The 21950-nt window shown below is 42.6% G+C and overlaps 2 protein-coding genes across 4 annotated transcripts in view; one reads left to right on the forward strand and one right to left on the reverse strand.

The window, feature by feature from the left end:
• Nucleotides 1-833: 833 nt before the first annotated feature.
• LOC146197818 (uncharacterized) lies at nt 834-1960 on the reverse strand. Its single transcript, XM_084593050.1, has one exon. The coding sequence runs from the start codon at nt 1716-1718 to the stop codon at nt 1137-1139; it is 582 nt and encodes a 193-aa protein (XP_084449176.1). The 5' UTR covers nt 1719-1960; the 3' UTR covers nt 834-1136.
• Nucleotides 1961-2322: 362 nt separating this feature from the next.
• The window catches only part of LOC146197819 (uncharacterized), a 129951-nt gene continuing 110323 nt past the window's right edge, over nt 2323-21950 (forward strand). For 2 of the 3 annotated variants that reach the window (XM_084593053.1, XM_084593052.1), the window contains exons 1-3: nt 2323-2748; nt 3363-3511; nt 12884-13049. The gene's annotated coding sequence lies outside the window, so the exon portion shown is untranslated. The remainder of the gene's footprint in view (nt 2749-3362; nt 3512-12883; nt 13050-21950) is intronic. The other variant, XR_014704899.1, reaches the window with a different exon arrangement.

The following is a 21950-nucleotide window of genomic DNA, read 5'->3' on the forward strand; positions in this document are numbered from 1 at the left end:
TTATGTAACTACGGGTGCCTACATCTTCGTGATAATTACGTAGCGACGTGTGCTTTCCAGAAAAAAATAATTTCACCTTCCTTCTTTCAAATTACCGAGTAATGACATTATATAAATATTAGACTCATCAAAATTGCTGGCCGAATACTATACGATGACGCTGAAATAGCTGTTCAGCTTCTGCCAGCTCGTCCCGCAAAATTTCATCATTACAGAAGAATAGTCAAATACATTTATCTCGTCCAATTCTTGTCGCTACAGACGCCGCTGGACCCTCAGCAAACTATTTGGCATATAAATCTATGGGAAATGTTGCAAGTGATGTTGTTTCAGACCTGTTGTACGTGTATTGGATTGGTCTATTGGCAGCGACAATATTGGATGCCAGGCATATATCCTGACATAGCATTTGGTGATGGTCTTGAGAGGTGTACCAAAAAAAAGAAAAAGAAAGGAGAAATATCTATAGGAAGTAGAACAAAAAGTTTATACTAAGGACGAACCACCTAAGGCAGAGCATTGTTATTTTATGACGAAGGTCCATCAGGCTCACATTCAATCTTTGCGTCGCAATCCACTACCAATTTGAGAGCGCACGTGTCACAGCAAACCTAGCACAGTCGATCCTACTGCTTGCCGAACGCTTCGCGAGTGAATATTTCTAATAAAAACCAGTTAATTTTAATGTCCGGTAGGTACATTTTTCGAAACAACTTGCACGTAGTATATCCATTAAGTTCACTCGACTGTATAATAACGAGCTCAATTGATCAGTAAGTCATCGACTGAATGTGTAAAAGCGTAAGAACAAATTATTTTGCACGATGCCGAAACGCAGGACAAGTTTATTTATTGAACGTATGCCTTAAAATATATGCGCCATACATCATTCGTTTGCTGTAACAGTCGAACACATTCCATGCTGGTCAGGTCCGTGCAGATGAATTCGAGGAGGTAGCGGAGGCTCGATCTAATGCCCTTGTATACGCCTATCTGAGAACGTTGGTCTGGACTGCAGCGTCTCAATCTTCAATCGGCGTTTACCAGCGTCCATAAAGGTCATGTAAGAATAAGTTACAAAACATATATGATCCACCAGATTCGAAGGAGATACGTCGTTTTTAGCAGTTATTTTTTTATGCAGTCAATAAACCATATCTGGGCGCTCGCACCACCAGAGTTCCATTTTTGGTCAGCGTGGAAGTCACCGAGTCTGGCCGAACATCATTCGGCAGCGTGAAACGATGGGTGTACTCCCGCCGCACGAAGTCTGTCTCCTCCCCAGACGAAGGCTTCTCGAGGTGACCCGCATAGACTTCCAATCTGTTTCCCACCGTCTTGACGGTGATCTCTTCGGGAGCGAAACCCGAGACGTCGAGGGTGCGAGTGAACTCTGGAGACGAGCTGTGTACAGCACAGGCGGTCGAGGCTTCTGAAGGCTCTTCGTTGTTGTCGCATGCCCGCGGGTCTGCAGGCTGCATACCGCAATCACTCGGCGCGGTTTCTTCCTCCGGCGAAGCCTCACGACTTTCCGATGCTTCCGAGCAGCATGTTTGTTCTGGAGCGCACATATTAGCTTGCAGTGACACAAATGCCTCGGCGAACATGTGATTGAGAAATGAGCTCGCCAGCGGTGGTAAGCTATTCGTTATCCATGGGTTTGCCTCAGCAAAACTGAAAACATCAGGGTAACTGGGAGCAACGGGGAAGAGCAACATTTCCGGCCGATTTTCTTACAGAAGTTACACGATACAGAAACACAAAGCTCCTTCTTGCGCTGGCAGCTTCGTGCGAGCAGCGAACGGCTCCTCGCAGTAGCCGCATTTATATAGTGCGTGGATTGCCACGCATTGCGGTAGAACCGGCCTTCGAAGTGACGAATCCCATCGCAATGCAACGGTGCGCTTGCATTTAAGAGCAGGGCAAGCGGTGAATGACGCGCGACGCACGTTTGTTTCCTTTCGGCGCCTCTCGAGAACTTTCTCGAGCGCCGCAGAAAACCGGCTGGGTGGAAAGCTCCCCCACAGATTTCTTTTTTGCGTTGTTGCTAGGAGACAACATAACCATGACAGAAACCTATGGACACAGCGCGCCATCTGCCGAATGTTATGAGAACTACAATATCCGCTTCGCAGAATGCAAGTCGCTAGGAACTGTGGCACAATGCCGCTTGACTGCAGTCTAATAAGTACGCTTAATAATCTTACGTGCATCTTTCGTAATGTGGGGCCTTGGTAGACAACAAATAATTCTCGAAAACGGCGCAGTTTTCTTACTGCGCAGCAAGTACTGCAGGCAGCTGCAGGCGAAAACAACGCTGCAGAAAATGCCAGATCCTTCTGGAAATTTCGGAGAAGAGCGAACCAATGGGAGCCCAGCTCTCGCTGCGGTTACCGGGCCCTCTGCTCTGATTGGTCAGAGTTTGTAGGGCGTCGTCGATTTTTCGAGAACGACGCGGGAAGGGTATAAATGGCCAGGTCGCGCGGCTATCCTGCAGACTGCGGCGTTACTGGGCGGCCGAAAGCGACGTGGGAGCTGCATGGCTGCTACTATACGGAAGACCGGAGCATCTACACCAGGGCTTGAGTCTGGCATGCTGTTCACAGCAATGCAGGTGGAAGTAGGAGCGGCGTTCGAAAACGTAACATGATATTAGACCGCTATATTTAGCTTGCCTAATATTCAACGTGAGGTGAAACTCGGCGTACCTGCGCTGTATGCTGCTGGGTCAGGAAAACTACCTCGCAGGTAAGAAATAACTTTGTGTGTGCGTAGTCTGTGTTGTCGGGTTAATATATAAATATTTCGCTAAAGCTGTGTACCATTTTTCGAGACGCATCGACTATGATGTTGCCTGCGCTTTTGGCGCTGCATTGAGCGTCGTTTCGGGCTCCAGGAAGTGGCAAATTTTGCATTTAGTTGGCGACTTCATTCGTAGAAAAGTAAAATAGTAATGTAGCGATTCCGAGATGCGATGAACTTAGACGAAATTGAGTAATCGTAACGCTTGAGTACAAGTCGATGAAAGGAAATTTAAGACGCATATTGGGGTGGGCTTTTTCGTCCATCATCGCAGTTCGTAAATGGCCAGTGCTCAATGTGTTGAAATTCCGACCTCTGGGCCCAGGTCATAAGTCACGCAAGGCCGCGTGACTGTAACGGCCTGTGTGCAAACGCTTTTGTTCCTTAGTAGTTAGTTAACCTAATAACTGTCGCAGCTAAGTCATAAGGGTTGAGCAAACGCGTCTTATTTTATCGTGGCAGCCTCCAAGTGCGCTTGAATGTTGCCGAAACGGCAGAAGTGATTACGTCCACCACCCTTTGGTATACCAGACCTGCGTCTTTCTTTCCCCCGTCCGCAGGAGGTGCTATGTAGAGCAAGTTCCTGGTGAAATATGAGACTCCATCAATTCTCAGCACAACGACTACTGGACCTCGACATAAAGATTGCGATCCATCTTGCAATGTATAAATGAGTCTCGCATGGACTAAAAAGTCACTGTGACAAGAGGTAAAGTAATAGCAGTCTTGAGCGCAGTTTCGATAGTGTGTTTGGGGTGGGACTAAGTGGCTCAAAGGATTTAGTAGAGTATTATGTACAGGGTATATCAAAGCCTATTCGCAGCTGTGATAACTCGCATTTCTGTACAGCTAAAGCCACAAGAATTTCCCGAGTTGTAAATTTTGATGACCACGAGGATTAGTGCAGATACGAGTAAACAAAAGAACGGTTCCTTACCGCCCTGTAACTTACAAATAAGCATTAATTTTGTGCTCCCAATACTAAGGGAAGTTTTTCGCCTCGGCAGAGAATGCACCGAGCTAGCATGTGGTGACGGAGTTTACTGGTAATATTACTTTGTAAGCATAGAGATTCCTCCATGGGTGTTCTGAATTACTGTGCTATCTGTCGTAAGGATCAGTCTTGCGGTTGGTAAAAATAGCTCCGAAGAAGTGAAAGGGTGCATTGACTTAATGTATACCTACTATTAAAATTGCTTTGGCAAAGCAGCGAACGCGATGTGATGCGCAAGTTTACGTAATGAGAACCTCATGTTTGAGGCTATTGTAGGAATCTCTTTTATTTATTTTATTGAATGAATTACATCGTGATGCAAATTGTTTTGGACTGCTGGGTGCACCGGGTCCCTATATATTTATATGTGTTATATATTATATTTGACTATTACAGACAGTTACAGATATCGCTACAGCTGCTGTAAAATTAGAAAATTAGCTGGTGTAACAGAAATTCATGCTGTCGGTTATAGTGTCTAGCACAGGGTCTAATTACGGAACAGTGCCAAGCATATCCTGTCATACTCTTGAATCGCGTGAGCGAGTAGATTTAATAATATACATACAAAAAAAAACTGAACCTCGACCAGTTATAGTAGGACAAATATAGTTGGCGTTGCTATCATATAGAGCAAGAAAGGGCATATGCGAGAAAAGAAAAAATCAGGACCTGATTATTATAATCATTTTTAAGCAGATGCTTATTAATATTACGCTCACAAGACTGCACACGAATGACGACGTAAACGTTATGGAAAGTGTGCCGCGTTCTTGTGTCGTGGCTACGTGTGAGTAAACATATTTAAAAGAAAATAAAATGTGTTTATTTAGGCCTTGAATACTTGGCAAGGAATGGAGAATGTTATTGCAGGTGTAGCAATTATTCCCCGAACCTGAAATAATCTACCCGCTTTCGTGCATGTCATGACCTTAATGATACATTTACAGCATCTAAGAAATACAGCTAATCCCGGTCCTCTGCTGCCCTTACGCAGTTCTGGGCATGCGTTCGTTTTTTTTTTGCAGCAGGAAAGACTTTTTTATAGGATTCTGGAAGATTTTTGAATACTTGTGACGTTTCCAAGAGCGACTGTTGTGCCGATTTAGTAAGCGCAAGAAAACATTTCTTCCATTGTACTGCAAGTTTATTAGGTTCGCGGTTCTTTTGCAGCAGGATAAATTGCATCGCATTCCGGAATATTTCCTATTACGTTTAACCGTCAATTGCAAAAGTGTCTGTACCACGTTAATGAATGCCAAACGAATGCCATTTCTTCCGTGTCCTGCTTTGAATTATTTAGGCGCTCTATCTTCTGTGAAAGTGCATTTCATTTCACCATATACTGTTTTGCGCTTGAATTCGTTTTCTTTCAGTTGGTGCTCCTGTTGCAGATTTCTGAGGACTGTATCAGTATTTGTACTGATTATTGAGAAATTTTTCCTTGTACGATTTAGATAGACATTAAAATAAACCTCGGCATACTTTTCATGACCAGCGCCTAGTTCCTGCAATATATGCTCCAATTGTTTTGTTTTTGCCAGTGTTCTTGCTTCAGATGTGTTTTGTTCCAGTACAAGAGTATGCAGCGTATAGTTGATTTTTCAGAGATTTTGAATTCTTAAACGAGCAACGTGAAATTTATTGTGGCCGAATAAAAACACAGTTGTGGCAACAGCTTTTTTTTCTGCGTAGAATTCCTTTCTTTCTTCCCTCCGCAGCCGCCAGAGGCGTTTGCAGTGTTGGTGCTGTTTACTAGTCAGTCGCAATATTTGTACATATATGTGACTATATTCAAGTGCCTCCGAGATAGTATATAGGTTGAGGTGTATACTATTTAACGCCGCAGCTAACTTGACAAGTAGGGCCGCGTAGAAACATGCCTGAAAAATCCAATAAGGAAGAATTCATTGAGATCGCAGGATAAAGTGGATGAATCCGGGCGGGACTAAGGGGGTATTGTAATGTTGCAGTTGCGAGGCCAAAGTAATGCTTAATTTAGCAACGATGTGTTTTTATTTCAACGACACTAGTGCAAAGTTTGGCGAGGTTGGCTAAGAAAAAGGCTTTGAAATTTGACCACCGGCGAAATTTGGAGGTACATAGTCTTTCATTCTTAACATTCTTTAAAAACAGCCTTTAAATAGTTAATTCGCCATGGAGTAAACAGAGTGCAGTGTTGTTTTAATGGACATGAGGTTGACATGGCACTGAGGCACTAGCACATCTAGGGAAAAAAGGTACCACCATTAGCTTGTGGCACTGAGCTAGAAATAGTGATATGCACTTCATTGGCTAGTAACCAACCGCACCATCGTCTGCGCACACCTGTTTACCACCGCTGAAAAAAAAATATATATATATATAGTACCAGCTCCAGATGGTAAGTGGTACGATAACAGTTGAGTGTTTATTATTATTTTTTTACCATGCAATTCGCAATGTTACTCGCTCGGTTTTCAGTCCTGTATTTGAACCTCCTGTCACACAATATCTGTGCAGACCAGTGGTTTTGTCTCAGAAGAAACAGCGCATCCCTTATAACGTTTTTTTTTTTTTTCTTTAACATCGAACAAGTCACCCAATATAGTTTCGAGCAGTTATAACCCGCTGTGGAGTTCTAGCGTACAAGGCATCAATATTTGAGGCCAGGCTTCCATCGCCATTGAACACCATTTCCAATCGCTAATTTCCCGCCTGGAGGTCGGCTCTGGTCATTTAATAGCGCAGCTTGAACGAAACTAAGCGCATAGTAATGAGTAGGCGTAAAATGCCCAACTAATTAGTCTTTACTGTTATCGTATAATGTCAGGCCAATTAGCTTCCTCGCTATGCCTCCGTAATTTATGGTGGATGCCTTGATGTCTCGTCCATGGAAATTTTCTGTAATAACGGCCGCGGGTTTCGGTTAAAGGTCATACATTTTAGGAACTTTCGTCTGATTTCTCTCTGTGAAGTCTGAACTCCGGCTCAGCAACCAGCTGGCCCGCGTGAGATGCTGCATCCTTTAGCGAGTGTCCTCTAAGTGACGCGGAGTGGTTGCTTCTTGATGCACGTTGTAGAAAGAGTATTTAAATATGCAAGAACAGAATTTTCCATCGTAGTGATTTCTAGTGCCCAAATAAAGAGGAAGCGCAGTTACATGAGCTTATTCAGCTTGTCTAGATACTGCTGCCTACACATAATTTGTTCTGCACTTACGTTCGTTTGTCGCCATTTGGTAGCCGGTTTTCATTTCAAACCTGCAAAATTTTCCACTCATAGAGGTTGAATAAAGGATTGCTAGGGCTACCATCGGGATGATCTTACCATATTCGTCTGTCTGACTTGACGCATGCCCCCCCCCCCCCCCCCCCTTTTTTTTTTTTATTGCTTCGAACTAACCAGCACTATTTAGAGTCGAGTGTTTACTCCGGTACGAGCTTCACGCACAGCCGAACAGTCTCATGAAAATTCGGGCGAGCAATGGGGCTTCGTCAGATTTATTCATCATGATGAACGTTAGAAAAATGGGCTCATAATTCGCAATTATCGAATTTGAATTACGCTTCAAACCGAGGAGACAGCTTCAGGCCAACAAATAGCTGCATGGGTTTTCAGCTCGTTTCTGTTTTGAACGGAGTGACAGTGGCGAGTGTTCGACCACGCTTGTTTTTTTTTTTTAATCGTTTGGTTGCCGCTCTCTTAACTTGAACTTGCGTGCGCTGTAGAAAAGAGGGAGGAAATAATTAATTGCCTGGAATGGAATTTGGCGGTAGGACGAAAGAATATGTGGGTCGCGTCCGCACGGAGGTTGTTTTGTCTACAATGTGTCCTTGTTTTTTTTTTATGTGTGTATGGAAACCAGAAATCAAATAAAAAGCAGTTGCATTGCTCCGCAGAGGTAACCGTAATGTAATGTCATTAATTATGAGAGCGGTAATTAGGAATATAATTTATTTATAGTTTCGCGGTTTTCAGGAAAGTAATTAGTAATGTAATTCCTCCTTAAAGTAACTTTGCCATGCCTGGTATACTGTGAGACGCTTACAGTATAATGCGAATCATCAGCGAAAAAAGAAAAAAAAAAAAAAACGCCGTGAGGAATCACAGAAATTCGTTACCTATCAGTGGCGGCAGTTTTTATCAGTGCGAATAAATTATATTTGCCCAAAAAATTAATGCCGTGCTACATATAAAACAATTTCGAGGTAAATGTCCGACGTCACTGATTAAGGACGGACGTTATGGGCTAGAATACATGTTCCCTGCTTCCTTAATTATCACAGCAAGGTGATAAAGTGTCCCTTATTTTATACGCCAATCCTCAAATAGTGAATGTGGGTAGATGAAGATTAAATACCTTGAAGACGGTTTTTGACATTTGCACGACATACAACGATTTTAATGCACGAAAGTTGTAGATAGAACAATTATACCGTAATAATCGATTAAATTTTAAGTCTTTTCCTCAGTGCTCCGGAGCAGTGTCGAGAAACTCGTAATAACGTCGTTGTTGCCAAAGTTTGATTTCCGCTCGCTCCGCTCACATGCTGTCGTGAGTCGTCTGATGATGCCAAACAACTCTTAATGAGCTGTCATCTCTGAAAGCCGTTTGTTCGGAAACCTTTCTTCACATTTCTTACCCTAAATCTCATTTCTCTAGCCCGTGACATATTGATAACTTTCCATAGGAGCGGCAAACGCACCACGATTGTTATTTTCCGTTGCACTGCTAAAGCATATTGATCCGCCAAGAGAAGGAATCGAAATTTATCGCAGCTGTGATCAAACCACAAAAGCATTAGCGCTAACAGCATTGCGCTGAATCACACTCGCCCTGGTGCTTTTTTTTTTCCTTCGCCGGAATTAAACGAAGCCCGAAACCGCACAAAATGAATATATATAATTTTTCGAACAGTAGCCTTTGGAACGGGGAAAAAAAAGTTATCCGCTCAGCCGTCAGTACACTGAAGACAATCCCAACAATCATTATTAAATCGTGCTCGCAATCATGCTGTACTAGACGTACGATATTTTGAAGACGTACAATATTTCAGCACCGGTATAGAATCGCAGCGAATACGTCAGACACATAATTTATAATGCGCCACTAGCCACGGAGGAGTTTCCAGGGAGGCTCTGGCCGCTACGCATTAGCAAGTGACCAGCAGCTAGATCTATCCTTTCCACGCGAATTATACTTCTCTACGCATACACAGATGAAATTCTGGCACTGCGGGTATGGACACGCTCCTTAATACGCTGTGAGGCATGCTGGTGTAGCTTTATTTGGCGACGTCCGGGTTGGATGGGGATAGTGACGTTTCCGTGCTACAGATTCGTCAGGGTCAGGTCAACCCATCACCGAGGTCATGTGGCTGGCTTAAAGTGAAAGGCTCCGATGCTATTGCACATGGTCACGGTCAGAGAAGTCAGTGCGCCAATGACAGCGCCCTGCGTGAACAGGCGAGTCAAGTAGGATCGTAGCAATAATCAAGGAAATACGTAGTCAAGCAAACTGTTAAAAGGCTTATATTTGGCAGGAAAATTTCTTATATTCGTTTTAATTGTTCCTAGTCGTTACTTCCGAACACTGAACTATGGCGCGTGAGCATATTTTGGGAACAGAATTTAACTTCTTCCAGCGTTTATTTGTAACGGCCGTAAACACGTTTTTATGGTGCAGACTTCCCACTCAATCGCTGTGGGGTGCAAAATGTTTAACTATTATTACTTAAATCAAGCCACTAGAGTATGTCTGTAACTAATGCATCTGCAGAAAAGTCAGCTCCGCTTAATCTTGTTAGCGATGGGGAAGAATATGCCAAGGGTGAAAATGAAGGATGAAGAAAATGGGCAAAGCTGCCTGAAAGAAGTACGAAAGCACAGAAGCGTCAAGTGACATGGATGGTATTCGCGATTTGTCGTTAGCAACAAGCCTTAGAGGGAATGCTAATTTGGGTTCTTACCTTTGAAACGTTCCCCCTGATTTTTTTTTTTTTTTGTTTTTTTCTGCAGCTTAGAATAGCCCGATAGCGGCACTCCCGTATGTCGGGGCTATGAGGAAGTGAGAAAAGGGCGAATGTATTGCGCTGAGAACTATAGGTTCGCTTTTCGCAGGGGCATATTTTTCTCATCAACTTGAATCGAGACAGTGCTTGTGAGGTGACGTTTTCAACGCAACTATAAAGTGGGCTTTTCTCAGCCTAAGCAGTGAATGCAGAAATCTGATTTAGCACTGTGAACAGCGCGTGAAGCAAGCGGCAGTCAAATTCAGCCACACAGGCATTACTCTGTGAGCTTTTCTTATATTTTTCATCTGCTATGCCTTGTGTTTTTCTGCTTGTAAAAAGAAATAAAATTGCGTAAAGCTCCATTTTCTGTCAATGAAGAGCATTTTTGAAGCGAAAACATTCTGTCTGTAGCCGCTGGCTATACTCGATGCCATCCATAAAGTTGGCCTCGCAACATACGAAACAACAAGTGGAACGACGGCATGCGTAACAGATACTTTCGCAGCGGGGCGCCAATCTCTCTTCTCGTTCGGCCCGCGGTACGCTCGTAGCCACTAATAACGGGCCTTGATGTGGCGCTGCGAGTTATCATTTTTTCGTGTCAAAATTATTAGGCAGCCGCTCTCCGGACAGGGCCTTCTTGGTAGTCATATCACTTCGCTTCCTATTCAGCATACATCTACTATTCAAGTAAGAATCGGTTTGCTTTTCGCCTTCTAACCAAGGTTTGGGCTCAAAAATCAGAAAAATAGTCCTTTTTTTTTCTTTCGTTTTTTTTTTTTTTGCGAACGTTTTTTGGTTAATGTCGTATAACAGACATTCTCTGTACGGGGGCATAAATGTTCTTTAGTAATACCTGCAACTTCAACCACATCTTTTTGCACTGTACTTATGATACCATGAACCGAGCTCTGCGGAAAACAGCTTTGATGTCTGTACAATCCACAGCGCATCGTTAAGTATAACCTACCTGATAACTAAATCTTTTTTTTATTTTTTTTGTTAGAAGAGCTTGTCGGATCTGTCGGTCAAATTGCATACAAATTGGCTGATTTTCTGAAGCAATATGGATTATCTTAATGGATTGCCGTACATAATTTTTTAGTGATGAATTATTGGTCCCATACCAAGCGTGTGCGTCAGGTTGGTGGCAGTGCGGTATCGCCTGTGAACGTTGTCCACAGTAGCGTCGGCAAGTCAATTAACTTCTGCAAAGACGGCACTGTGGAGCAGAATAAATAACGAGTGATCAAAGTTGTTATCGATGTGATAGGTTACCAGAACTTCGCCTTGGCCTAGATGGTACTTAAGACGCCATATTTAGCCAAGTTTTTCCCATCTATAAGGGCTCTTCTGACCAAAATCTTGAAAATGTCGTTGAATTCTTTATGTCCGAGGTCTGCAGACATAACTCAAGCGGTAAAAATAATTACTGCCTATACGTATTTTCCTTTATTTATCTTTCTTCCACCTTTATACGTACCTCGCTTTTGTAAAGCCGCGCACTCATTCTCATGTCGGGCACAAGTCATTTTACTTCAAGGCTGCTCGCGCGCCTAAATGCGTTGCTCCAGGGACAAAACTTGTGATCTGAAGCGCTTAAACCGCTTGATTTAGGAGCAGTACAAGCGCAAGAACTCCCAGAGTCCGAATAACATTTCACCATCCCTTATATTTCTCTTTATTAAGTTAACCAAGAGCCGCAGCAGTAAAGCGTCAGAAACGGTGTACTGCATGCGAAGACTGCCGAAACACTTACTTTCCTGGAGTCATCTGGCGAGAAATAATACAGTAATTTGCCTGTTATAATGACGTAGCATGAGTAGCATTAGCCTGGTTGCACCGGCTACAGGGACGAGAACTCTCCCAATCAACGACTCGCTCCTGTGTCAAAAGCGACCCACTTTATACCCGCAATGTTCTTAATTTCATCCAACCCCTTAAATTTCTGCCGCACTCTGCTACCCTTGCCTTGTCTTAGAATCTAGTCCGTTATTGCTAATGCCTTTCCATTACATGCCGTGCAAATGTCTTTTATTTTTAAATTTCAGCTACGACGTCATTAACTCGTGTTTGTACCTGGACTAACTAAACTGTCTTCCTGTCTGCATAAACACCATATAGATCCAGTTGTTAAGTCATTTAAATTTAACTAAAACCTATACCTGCGTGTTGGATGTATTGCATTGTAGTGCCTGGCTACATTAATGGTTATGAATCTTGGGCGGACAAATCATGTGTGCAGCAGATTACAGCTGGTCTAAGAAGTGTTAGTGACCATTGTGGAATCACTGAAACCAATCATTTAAGTTCAAATGCTAAAGAATACCAAGGACACAATTTATAAGGTGGGCTGCACTCAATTTATCAGGAAGACTATGCGTAAATTAGGCACTATGCATGATGCCACGGTGCAAATAGCTGACGACACTAGCGCAGTCTTTTAAGGGGTCTTTGCAACCACGGAAGTGTCTTAATGGGGTTGTCACGGCTGTGAGGACAGTGCTGATGAGTGATATGCAGAAACAAGTATATGCGTCAAAAGACGTCTGTGAGCAAAAACCTCCGGCGTGCACACTGCACCTTAAGGATGCTTATGTAGTGTTACCATCGGCATCAGTGTTACGTCAGGTATTTTAAAGGATAATATTCTGTCAAAATGTCATAAAAGGCATGCTGATTAATTTTGACCTCATGCCAGCATTTCGCTGAAAAGGCCCAGAACGATAAGACAAGAACCCATGCATTCCCCAGGGCTTCCGTAATGTAGAATGGCAGAGGCCGCCCATAAAACGAGATGCAATATTGAAAACGCGATCATGCATGAGTTTATCCTTGACGTATTCTTGTTTATAAAGTCAGACGTAAAGACATCTGATGGCCACGAACTAATAACTGGAGAAAGCAGCACTGCAGAAACAGTTAGCGCGGTTATCTTACAGACTTCTTCAATTTTTGTTTGCCATATATAACCGGTTAGGGTACCACTGGAAAACTCATGCCTACGACCTTTCATGTCATTCAAGGAGTCAACATTTAAATGACCCTGTGGAGTTTGTTCACTTCTATAGCGCCTTTTGCTCGATTTTAGGTCTCGACGGCACATACATTTGAACCACTAGCATGGCACCATGAGACCAACATGAGCTTGAAACGCTTCACTGAACGCTAACACGAGTTGCGTCAACCGTCAGCGAGCTTTCGATGCACGATGATGAAATAGAGCGGGCCTAATCTACTCCGAGATCTTCACTTTGGTAAGTTACGTCACATCTATGTCACTTTGAGAAGTGCCTTAGCCCTATGGCTGCTCTATGCTCTCACATGCTTATAGTCTGCCAATGTGTGATGATCAACAATAAGAATGTACATAACTGTACCTACTACTGGGACGTTTGTAGCCATGGGCCACAGACGTAGTAGTGGGCCCCGCCAGAGCGCAGGTGAACATCACGAAGGGCAGGCCAGGTAGGCTGGTCCAAATATCTTTACGCGTCGAGGGCATATGACTATTTAGAATACGCCAAGAAAGATTGTAAGGCGGATATTCAGATCTGAGGACAAAGTTATTTGCAAGGCTGTTTGAGCACAGACACGGAGGAACGATGTTAAAGCTGTTTTAGTTGTAATTCAAGCGCTAAAGAGGTGGGACAGCGCTTAGCGAAGACCTGGTCCAAACTGTGGTATTGAGGGGCCGAAGAAGCTGATGACTGCGCATAAAAGGGGTGGTGTAAGGTTGGGATTAACGTATGCAGACTAGTAAAAGGAAATTGAAGATTCCTCGGTTGGTGGCGAAGAAGCAGGGTGCCAACTGTTAATTTAGAAAGCGTTATGGCAGCTGCATAGCGTTCGAGATCATGAGATATGCAAGACAGTCGCCATATAACGCAGCCGGATAGGCTGGTTACCGAAATTTGTTGCTTTCGCAGTGTAAATTAATTTACCTTAGCAACGTTTTGCGGTCAAGTATTGAGCAGAGGTAGTTCATCGAGATGATATCGCAATAGCCATTTTTTCTCGGCGTAAGCAGAAACGAAATATCATATTGAAACCAGAGCAAGCTTTATCCTTTGTAACCACAAGTCCAGCTTAGCTTTAAATCGTGTAATCATATATTTTTTTAGAGAAGCGCAATAGAGTAAACCGGCATACGAAGCTTCAGAAAAAAAAAAAAAAGAAATCGGTCATCTGCACTCCTTCTCTGTCACAATCTTATTTCAAGCAATGGACTCAGATCATGTTAAAAAAAAAAAGCATAATCTCAACGCGATGCACGCGAAATAAGATATTATTTAAAATAATTTTGCTTAAAATATATTTAAAATAAACTTATTAAAAATAAATGGTAATAAAAGAGGAAAAGAGATGTAAGCCGGAGCATTCCATTCCTTCTTCTGCGGCCACCTTTTTTGTTTTAAGGAACATTCTGCGGTCAACTAGTAAACATGATACTCCATCGAGATGCTTTCACAACAGGCATTCGTACCGACGTAACCACCAACGAAATATAGTATTCAGGTCGGAGCACTCCATCCTCTGCAACTAGGAGTACAGCTTAGCTTTAGGTCTTGTGCTAAGATATTATTTTAGCAAAGCGACATAGAGCCGGCATCGAAGCATCAGAAAATAATGGCTCATGTGCACTTCATCTTCTGTCACAATGTTTTTGGGCTCAGATCATGTTTGGAAGAGGCATATTCTTATCGTGATATAAGCACTGGAGTAATTTATTTGCAATAATTGGTAATGAAATCCCAAAACTGATGTAAGCAGGAGCACTCGATCCCCTTCTTCTACGGCCACCATTTTGGTTTAAGGAATGTTCTGCGATCAAGTATTAAATGTAGATACTCCATCGAGATGCTTTCACAACAGCCATTCGCACCCGACGTAACCACCAACGAAATATAGTATTCGGGTCGGAGCACTCCATCCTCTGCAACTAGGAGTACAGCTTAGCTTTAGGTCTTGTGCTAAGATATTATTTTAGCAAAGCGACATCGAGCCCTCATCGAAGCATCAGAAAATAATCGCTCATGTGCACTTCATCTTCTGTCACCATGTTTTTCGAGTAATGGGCTCAGATCATGTTTGGAAGAGGCATATTTCATCGTGATATAAGCACTGGAGTAATTTATTTGCAATAATTGGTAATGAAAGATCAAAACAGATGTAAGCAGGAGCACTCGATCCCCTTCTTCTACGGCCACCATTTTGGTTTAAGGAATGTTCTGCGATCAAGTATTAAATGATGATACTCCATCGAGATGCTTTCACAACAGCCATTCGCACCCGACGTAACCACCAACGAAATATAGTATTCGGGTCGGAGCACTCCATCCTCTGCAACTAGGAGTACAGCTTAGTTTTAGGTCTTGTGCTAAGATATTATTTTAGCAAAGCGACATAGAGCCGGCATCGAAGCATCAGAAAATAATCGCTCATGTGCACTTCACCTTTTGTCACGATGTTTTTCGAGTAATGGGCTCAGATCATGTTTGGAAGAGGCATATTTCATCGTGATATAAGCACTGGAGTAATTTATTTGCAATAATTGGTAATGAAAGATCAAAACAGATGTAAGCAGGAGCACTCGATCCCCTTCTTCTACGACCACTATTCTGGTTTAAGGAATGTTCTGCGATCACGTATTAAATGTAGATACTCCATCGAGATGCTTTCACAACAGCCATTCGCACCCGACGTAACCACCAACGAAATATAGTATTCGGGTCGGAGCACTCCATCCTCTGCAACTAGGAGTACAGCTTAGCTTTAGGTCTTGTGCTAGGATATTATTTTAGCAAAGCGACATAGAGCCGGCATCGAAGCATCAGAAAATAATCGCTCATGTGCACTTCATCTTCTGTCACGATGTTTTTCGAGTAATGGGCTCAGATCATGTTTGGAAGAGGCATATTTCATCGTGATATAAGCACTGGAGTAATTTATTTGCAATAATTGGTAATTAAAGATCAAAACAGATGTAAGCAGGAGCACTCGATCCCCTTCTTCTACGGCCACCATTTTGGTTTAAGGAATGTTCTGCGATCACGTATTAAATGTAGATACTCCATCGAGATGCTTTCACAACAGCCATTCGCACCCGACGTAACCACCAACGAAATATAGTATTCGGGTCGGAGCACTCCATCCTCTGCAACTAGGAGTACAGCTTAGCTTTAGGTCTTGTGCTAAGATATTATTTTAGCAAAGCGACATAGAGCCGGCATCGAAGCATCAGAAAATAATGGCTCATGTGCACTTCATCTTCTGTCACAATGTTTTTGGGCTCAGATCATGTTTGGAAGAGGCATATTCTTATCGTGATATAAGCACTGGAGTAATTTATTTGCAATAATTGGTAATGAAATCCCAAAACTGATGTAAGCAGAAGCACTCGATCCCCTTCTTCTACGGCCACCATTTTGGTTTAAGGAATGTTCTGCGATCACGTATTAAATGTAGATACTCCATCGAGATGCTTTCACAACAACCATTCGCACCCGACGTAACCACAAACGAAATATAGTATTCGGGTCGGAGCACTCCATCCTCTGCAACTAGGAGTACAGCTTAGCTTTAGGTCTTGTGCTAAGATATTATTTTAGCAAAGCGACATCCAGCCCTCATCGAAGCATCAGAAAATAATCGCTCATGTGCACTTCATCTTCTGTCACCATGTTTTTCGAGTAATGGGCTCAGATCATGTTTGGAAGAGGCATATTTCATCGTGATATAAGCACTGGAGTAATTTATTTGCAATAATTGGTAATGAAAGATCAAAACAGATGTAAGCAGGAGCACTCGATCCCCTTCTTCTACGACCACTATTCTGGTTTAGGAATGTTCTGCGATCACGTATTAAATGCAGATACTCCATCGAGATGCTTTCACAACAGCCATTCGCACCCGACGTAACCACCAACGAAATACAGTATTCGGGTCGGAGCACTCCATCCTCTGCAACTAGGAGTACAGCTTAGCTTTAGGTCTTGTGCTAAGATATTATTTTAGCAAAGCGACATAGAGCCGGCATCGAAGCATCAGAAAATAATCGCTCATGTGCACTTCATCTTCTGTCACGATGTTTTTCGAGTAATGGGCTCAGATCATGTTTGGAAGAGGCATATTTCATCGTGATATAAGCACTGGAGTAATTTATTTGCAATAATTGGTAATTAAAGATCAAAACAGATGTAAGCAGGAGCACTCGATCCCCTTCTTCTACTGCCACCATTTTGGTTTAAGGAATGTTCTGCGATCACGTATTAAATGTAGATACTCCATCGAGATGCTTTCACAACAGCCATTCGCACCCGACGTAACCACCAACGAAATATAGTATTCGGGTCGGAGCACTCCATCCTCTGCAACTAGGTGTTGCGTTGGTACTGCTCCGGTAGCGGACCAACGGGTAGCGAAAAGCCGAGTCAGACGTCGGGCTGCATGCACTTCAATATTGGGCGGTGGTCACCCAAGCAGAGACTGGCCGAGAGTTAGAGAGAACTTAACAAAGGTTTATTTACATGGTGTAATTATTTTAGCAAAGCGACATAGAGCCGGCATCGAAGCATCAGAAAATAATGGCTCATGTGCACTTCATCTTCTGTCACAATGTTTTTGGGCTCAGATCATGTTTGGAAGAGGCATATTCTTATCGTGATATAAGCACTGGAGTAATTTATTTGCAATAATTGGTAATGAAATCCCAAAACTGATGTAAGCAGGAGCACTCGATCCCCTTCTTCTACGGCCACCATTTTGGTTTAAGGAATGTTCTGCGATCAAGTATTAAATGTAGATACTCCATCGAGATGCTTTCACAACAGCCATTCGCACCCGACGTAACCACCAACGAAATATAGTATTCGGGTCGGAGCACTCCATCCTCTGCAACTAGGAGTACAGCTTAGCTTTAGGTCTTGTGCTAAGATATTATTTTAGCAAAGCGACATCGAGCCCTCATCGAAGCATCAGAAAATAATCGCTCATGTGCACTTCATCTTCTGTCACCATGTTTTTCGAGTAATGGGCTCAGATCATGTTTGGAAGAGGCATATTTCATCGTGATATAAGCACTGGAGTAATTTATTTGCAATAATTGGTAATGAAAGATCAAAACAGATGTAAGCAGGAGCACTCGATCCCCTTCTTCTACGGCCACCATTTTGGTTTAAGGAATGTTCTGCGATCAAGTATTAAATGATGATACTCCATCGAGATGCTTTCACAACAGCCATTCGCACCCGACGTAACCACCAACGAAATATAGTATTCGGGTCGGAGCACTCCATCCTCTGCAACTAGGAGTACAGCTTAGTTTTAGGTCTTGTGCTAAGATATTATTTTAGCAAAGCGACATAGAGCCGGCATCGAAGCATCAGAAAATAATCGCTCATGTGCACTTCACCTTTTGTCACGATGTTTTTCGAGTAATGGGCTCAGATCATGTTTGGAAGAGGCATATTTCATCGTGATATAAGCACTGGAGTAATTTATTTGCAATAATTGGTAATGAAAGATCAAAACAGATGTAAGCAGGAGCACTCGATCCCCTTCTTCTACGACCACTATTCTGGTTTAAGGAATGTTCTGCGATCACGTATTAAATGTAGATACTCCATCGAGATGCTTTCACAACAGCCATTCGCACCCGACGTAACCACCAACGAAATATAGTATTCGGGTCGGAGCACTCCATCCTCTGCAACTAGGAGTACAGCTTAGCTTTAGGTCTTGTGCTAGGATATTATTTTAGCAAAGCGACATAGAGCCGGCATCGAAGCATCAGAAAATAATCGCTCATGTGCACTTCATCTTCTGTCACGATGTTTTTCGAGTAATGGGCTCAGATCATGTTTGGAAGAGGCATATTTCATCGTGATATAAGCACTGGAGTAATTTATTTGCAATAATTGGTAATTAAAGATCAAAACAGATGTAAGCAGGAGCACTCGATCCCCTTCTTCTACGGCCACCATTTTGGTTTAAGGAATGTTCTGCGATCACGTATTAAATGTAGATACTCCATCGAGATGCTTTCACAACAGCCATTCGCACCCGACGTAACCACCAACGAAATATAGTATTCGGGTCGGAGCACTCCATCCTCTGCAACTAGGAGTACAGCTTAGCTTTAGGTCTTGTGCTAAGATATTATTTTAGCAAAGCGACATAGAGCCGGCATCGAAGCATCAGAAAATAATGGCTCATGTGCACTTCATCTTCTGTCACAATGTTTTTGGGCTCAGATCATGTTTGGAAGAGGCATATTCTTATCGTGATATAAGCACTGGAGTAATTTATTTGCAATAATTGGTAATGAAATCCCAAAACTGATGTAAGCAGAAGCACTCGATCCCCTTCTTCTACGGCCACCATTTTGGTTTAAGGAATGTTCTGCGATCACGTATTAAATGTAGATACTCCATCGAGATGCTTTCACAACAACCATTCGCACCCGACGTAACCACAAACGAAATATAGTATTCGGGTCGGAGCACTCCATCCTCTGCAACTAGGAGTACAGCTTAGCTTTAGGTCTTGTGCTAAGATATTATTTTAGCAAAGCGACATCCAGCCCTCATCGAAGCATCAGAAAATAATCGCTCATGTGCACTTCATCTTCTGTCACCATGTTTTTCGAGTAATGGGCTCAGATCATGTTTGGAAGAGGCATATTTCATCGTGATATAAGCACTGGAGTAATTTATTTGCAATAATTGGTAATGAAAGATCAAAACAGATGTAAGCAGGAGCACTCGATCCCCTTCTTCTACGGCCACCATTTTGGTTTAAGGAATGTTCTGCGATCAAGTATTAAATGATGATACTCTATCGAGATGCTTTCACAACAGCCATTCGCACCCGACGTAACCACCAACGAAATATAGTATTCGGGTCGGAGCACTCCATCCTCTGCAACTAGGAGTACAGCTTAGCTTTAGGTCTAGTGCTAAGATATTATTTTAGCAAAGCGACATAGAGCCGGCATCGAAGCATCAGAAAATAATCGCTCATGTGCACTTCACCTTCTGTCACGATGTTTTTCGAGTAATGGGCTCAGATCATGTTTGGAAGAGGCATATTTCATCGTGATATAAGAACTGGAGTAATTTATTTGCAATAATTGGTAATGAAAGATCAAAACAGATGTAAGCAGGAGCACTCGATCCCCTTCTTCTACGGCCACCATTTTGGTTTAAGGAATGTTCTGCGATCAAGTATTAAATGTAGATACTCCATCGAGATGCTTTCACAACAGCCATTCGCACCCGACGTAACCACCAACGAAATATAGTATTCGGGTCGGAGCACTCGATCCTCTGCAACTAGGAGCACAACTTAGCTTTAGGTCTTGTGCTAAGATATTATTTTAGCAAAGCGACATAGAGCCGGCATCGAAGCATCAGAAAATAATCGCTCATGTGCACTTCATCTTCTGTCACGATGTTTTTTCGAGTAATGGGCTCAGATCATGTTTGGAAGAGGCATATTTCATCGTGATATAAGCACTGGAGTAATTTATTTGCAATAATTGGTAATGAAAGATCAAAACAGATGTAAGCAGGAGCACTCGATCCCCTTCTTCTACGGCCACCATTTTGGTTAAGGAATGTTCTGCGATCAAGTATTAAATGTAGATACTCCATCGAGATGCTTTCACAACAACCATTCGCACCTGACGTAACCACAAACGAAATATAGTATTCGGGTCGGAGCACTCCATCCTCTGCAACTAGGAGTACAGCTTAGCTTTAGGTCTTGTGCTAAGATATTATTTTAGCAAAGCGACATAGAGCCGGCATCGAAGCATCAGAAAATAATCGCTCATGTGCACTTCATCTTCTGTCACGATGTTTTTCGAGTAATGGGCTCAGATCATGTTTGGAAGAGGCATATTTCATCGTGATATAAGCACTAGAGTAATTTATTTGCAATAATTGGTAATGAAAGATCAAAACAGATGTAAGCAGGAGCACTCAATCCCTTTCTTCTACGGCCACCATTTTGGTTTAAGGAATGTTCTGCGATCACGTATTAAATGTAGATACTCCATCGAGATGCTTTCACAACAGCCATTCGCACCCGACGTAACCACCAACGAAATATAGTATTCGGGTCGGAGCACTCCATCCTCTGCAACTAGGAGTACAGCTTAGCTTTAGGTCTTGTGCTAAGATATTATTTTAGCAAAGCGACATAGAGCCGGCATCGAAGCATCAGAAAATAATCGCTCATGTGCACTTCATCTTCTGTCACGATGTTTTTCGAGTAATGGGCTCAGATCATGTTTGGAAGAGGCATATTTCATCGTGATATAAGCACTGGAGTAATTTATTTGCAATAATTGGTAATGAAAGATCAAAACAGATGTAAGCAGGAGCACTCGATCCCTTTCTTCTACGGCCACCATTTTGGTTTAAGGAATGTTCTGCGATCACGTATTAAATGTAGATACTCCATTGAGATGCTTTCACAACAGCCATTCGCACCCGACGTAACCACCAACGAAATATAGTATTCGGGTTTGAGCACTCCATCCTCTGCAACTAGGAGTACAGCTTAGCTTTAGGTCTTGTGCTAAGATATTATTTTAGCAAAGCGACATAGAGCCGGCATCGAAGCATCAGAAAATAATCGCTCATGTGCACTTCATCTTCTGTCACGATGTTTTTCGAGTAATGGGCTCAGATCATGTTTGGAAGAGGCATATTTCATCGTGATATAAGCACTGGAGTAATTTATTTGCAAAAATTGGTAATGAAAGATCAAAACAGATGTAAGCAGGAGCACTCGATCCCTTTCTTCTACGGCCACCATTTTGGTTTAAGGAATGTTCTGCGATCACGTATTAAATGTAGATACTCCATCGAGATGCTTTCACAACAACCATTCGCACCCGACGTAACCACAAACGAAATATAGTATTCGGGTCGGAGCACTCCATCCTCTGCAACTAGGAGTACAGCTTAGCTTTAGGTCTTGTGCTAAGATATTATTTTAGCAAAGCGACATAGAGCCGCCATCGAAGCATCAGAAAATAATCGCTCATGTGCACTTCATCTTCTGTCACGATGTTTTTCGAGTAATGGGCTCAGATCATGTTTGGAAGAGGCATATTTCATCTTATATAAGCACTGGAGTAATTTATT

Source organism: Amblyomma maculatum, chromosome 2 (genome assembly GCF_055883805.1).
Source record: "Amblyomma maculatum isolate TAMU_Amacu chromosome 2, ASM5588380v1, whole genome shotgun sequence".
Lineage (NCBI taxonomy): Eukaryota > Metazoa > Arthropoda > Arachnida > Ixodida > Ixodidae > Amblyomma > Amblyomma maculatum.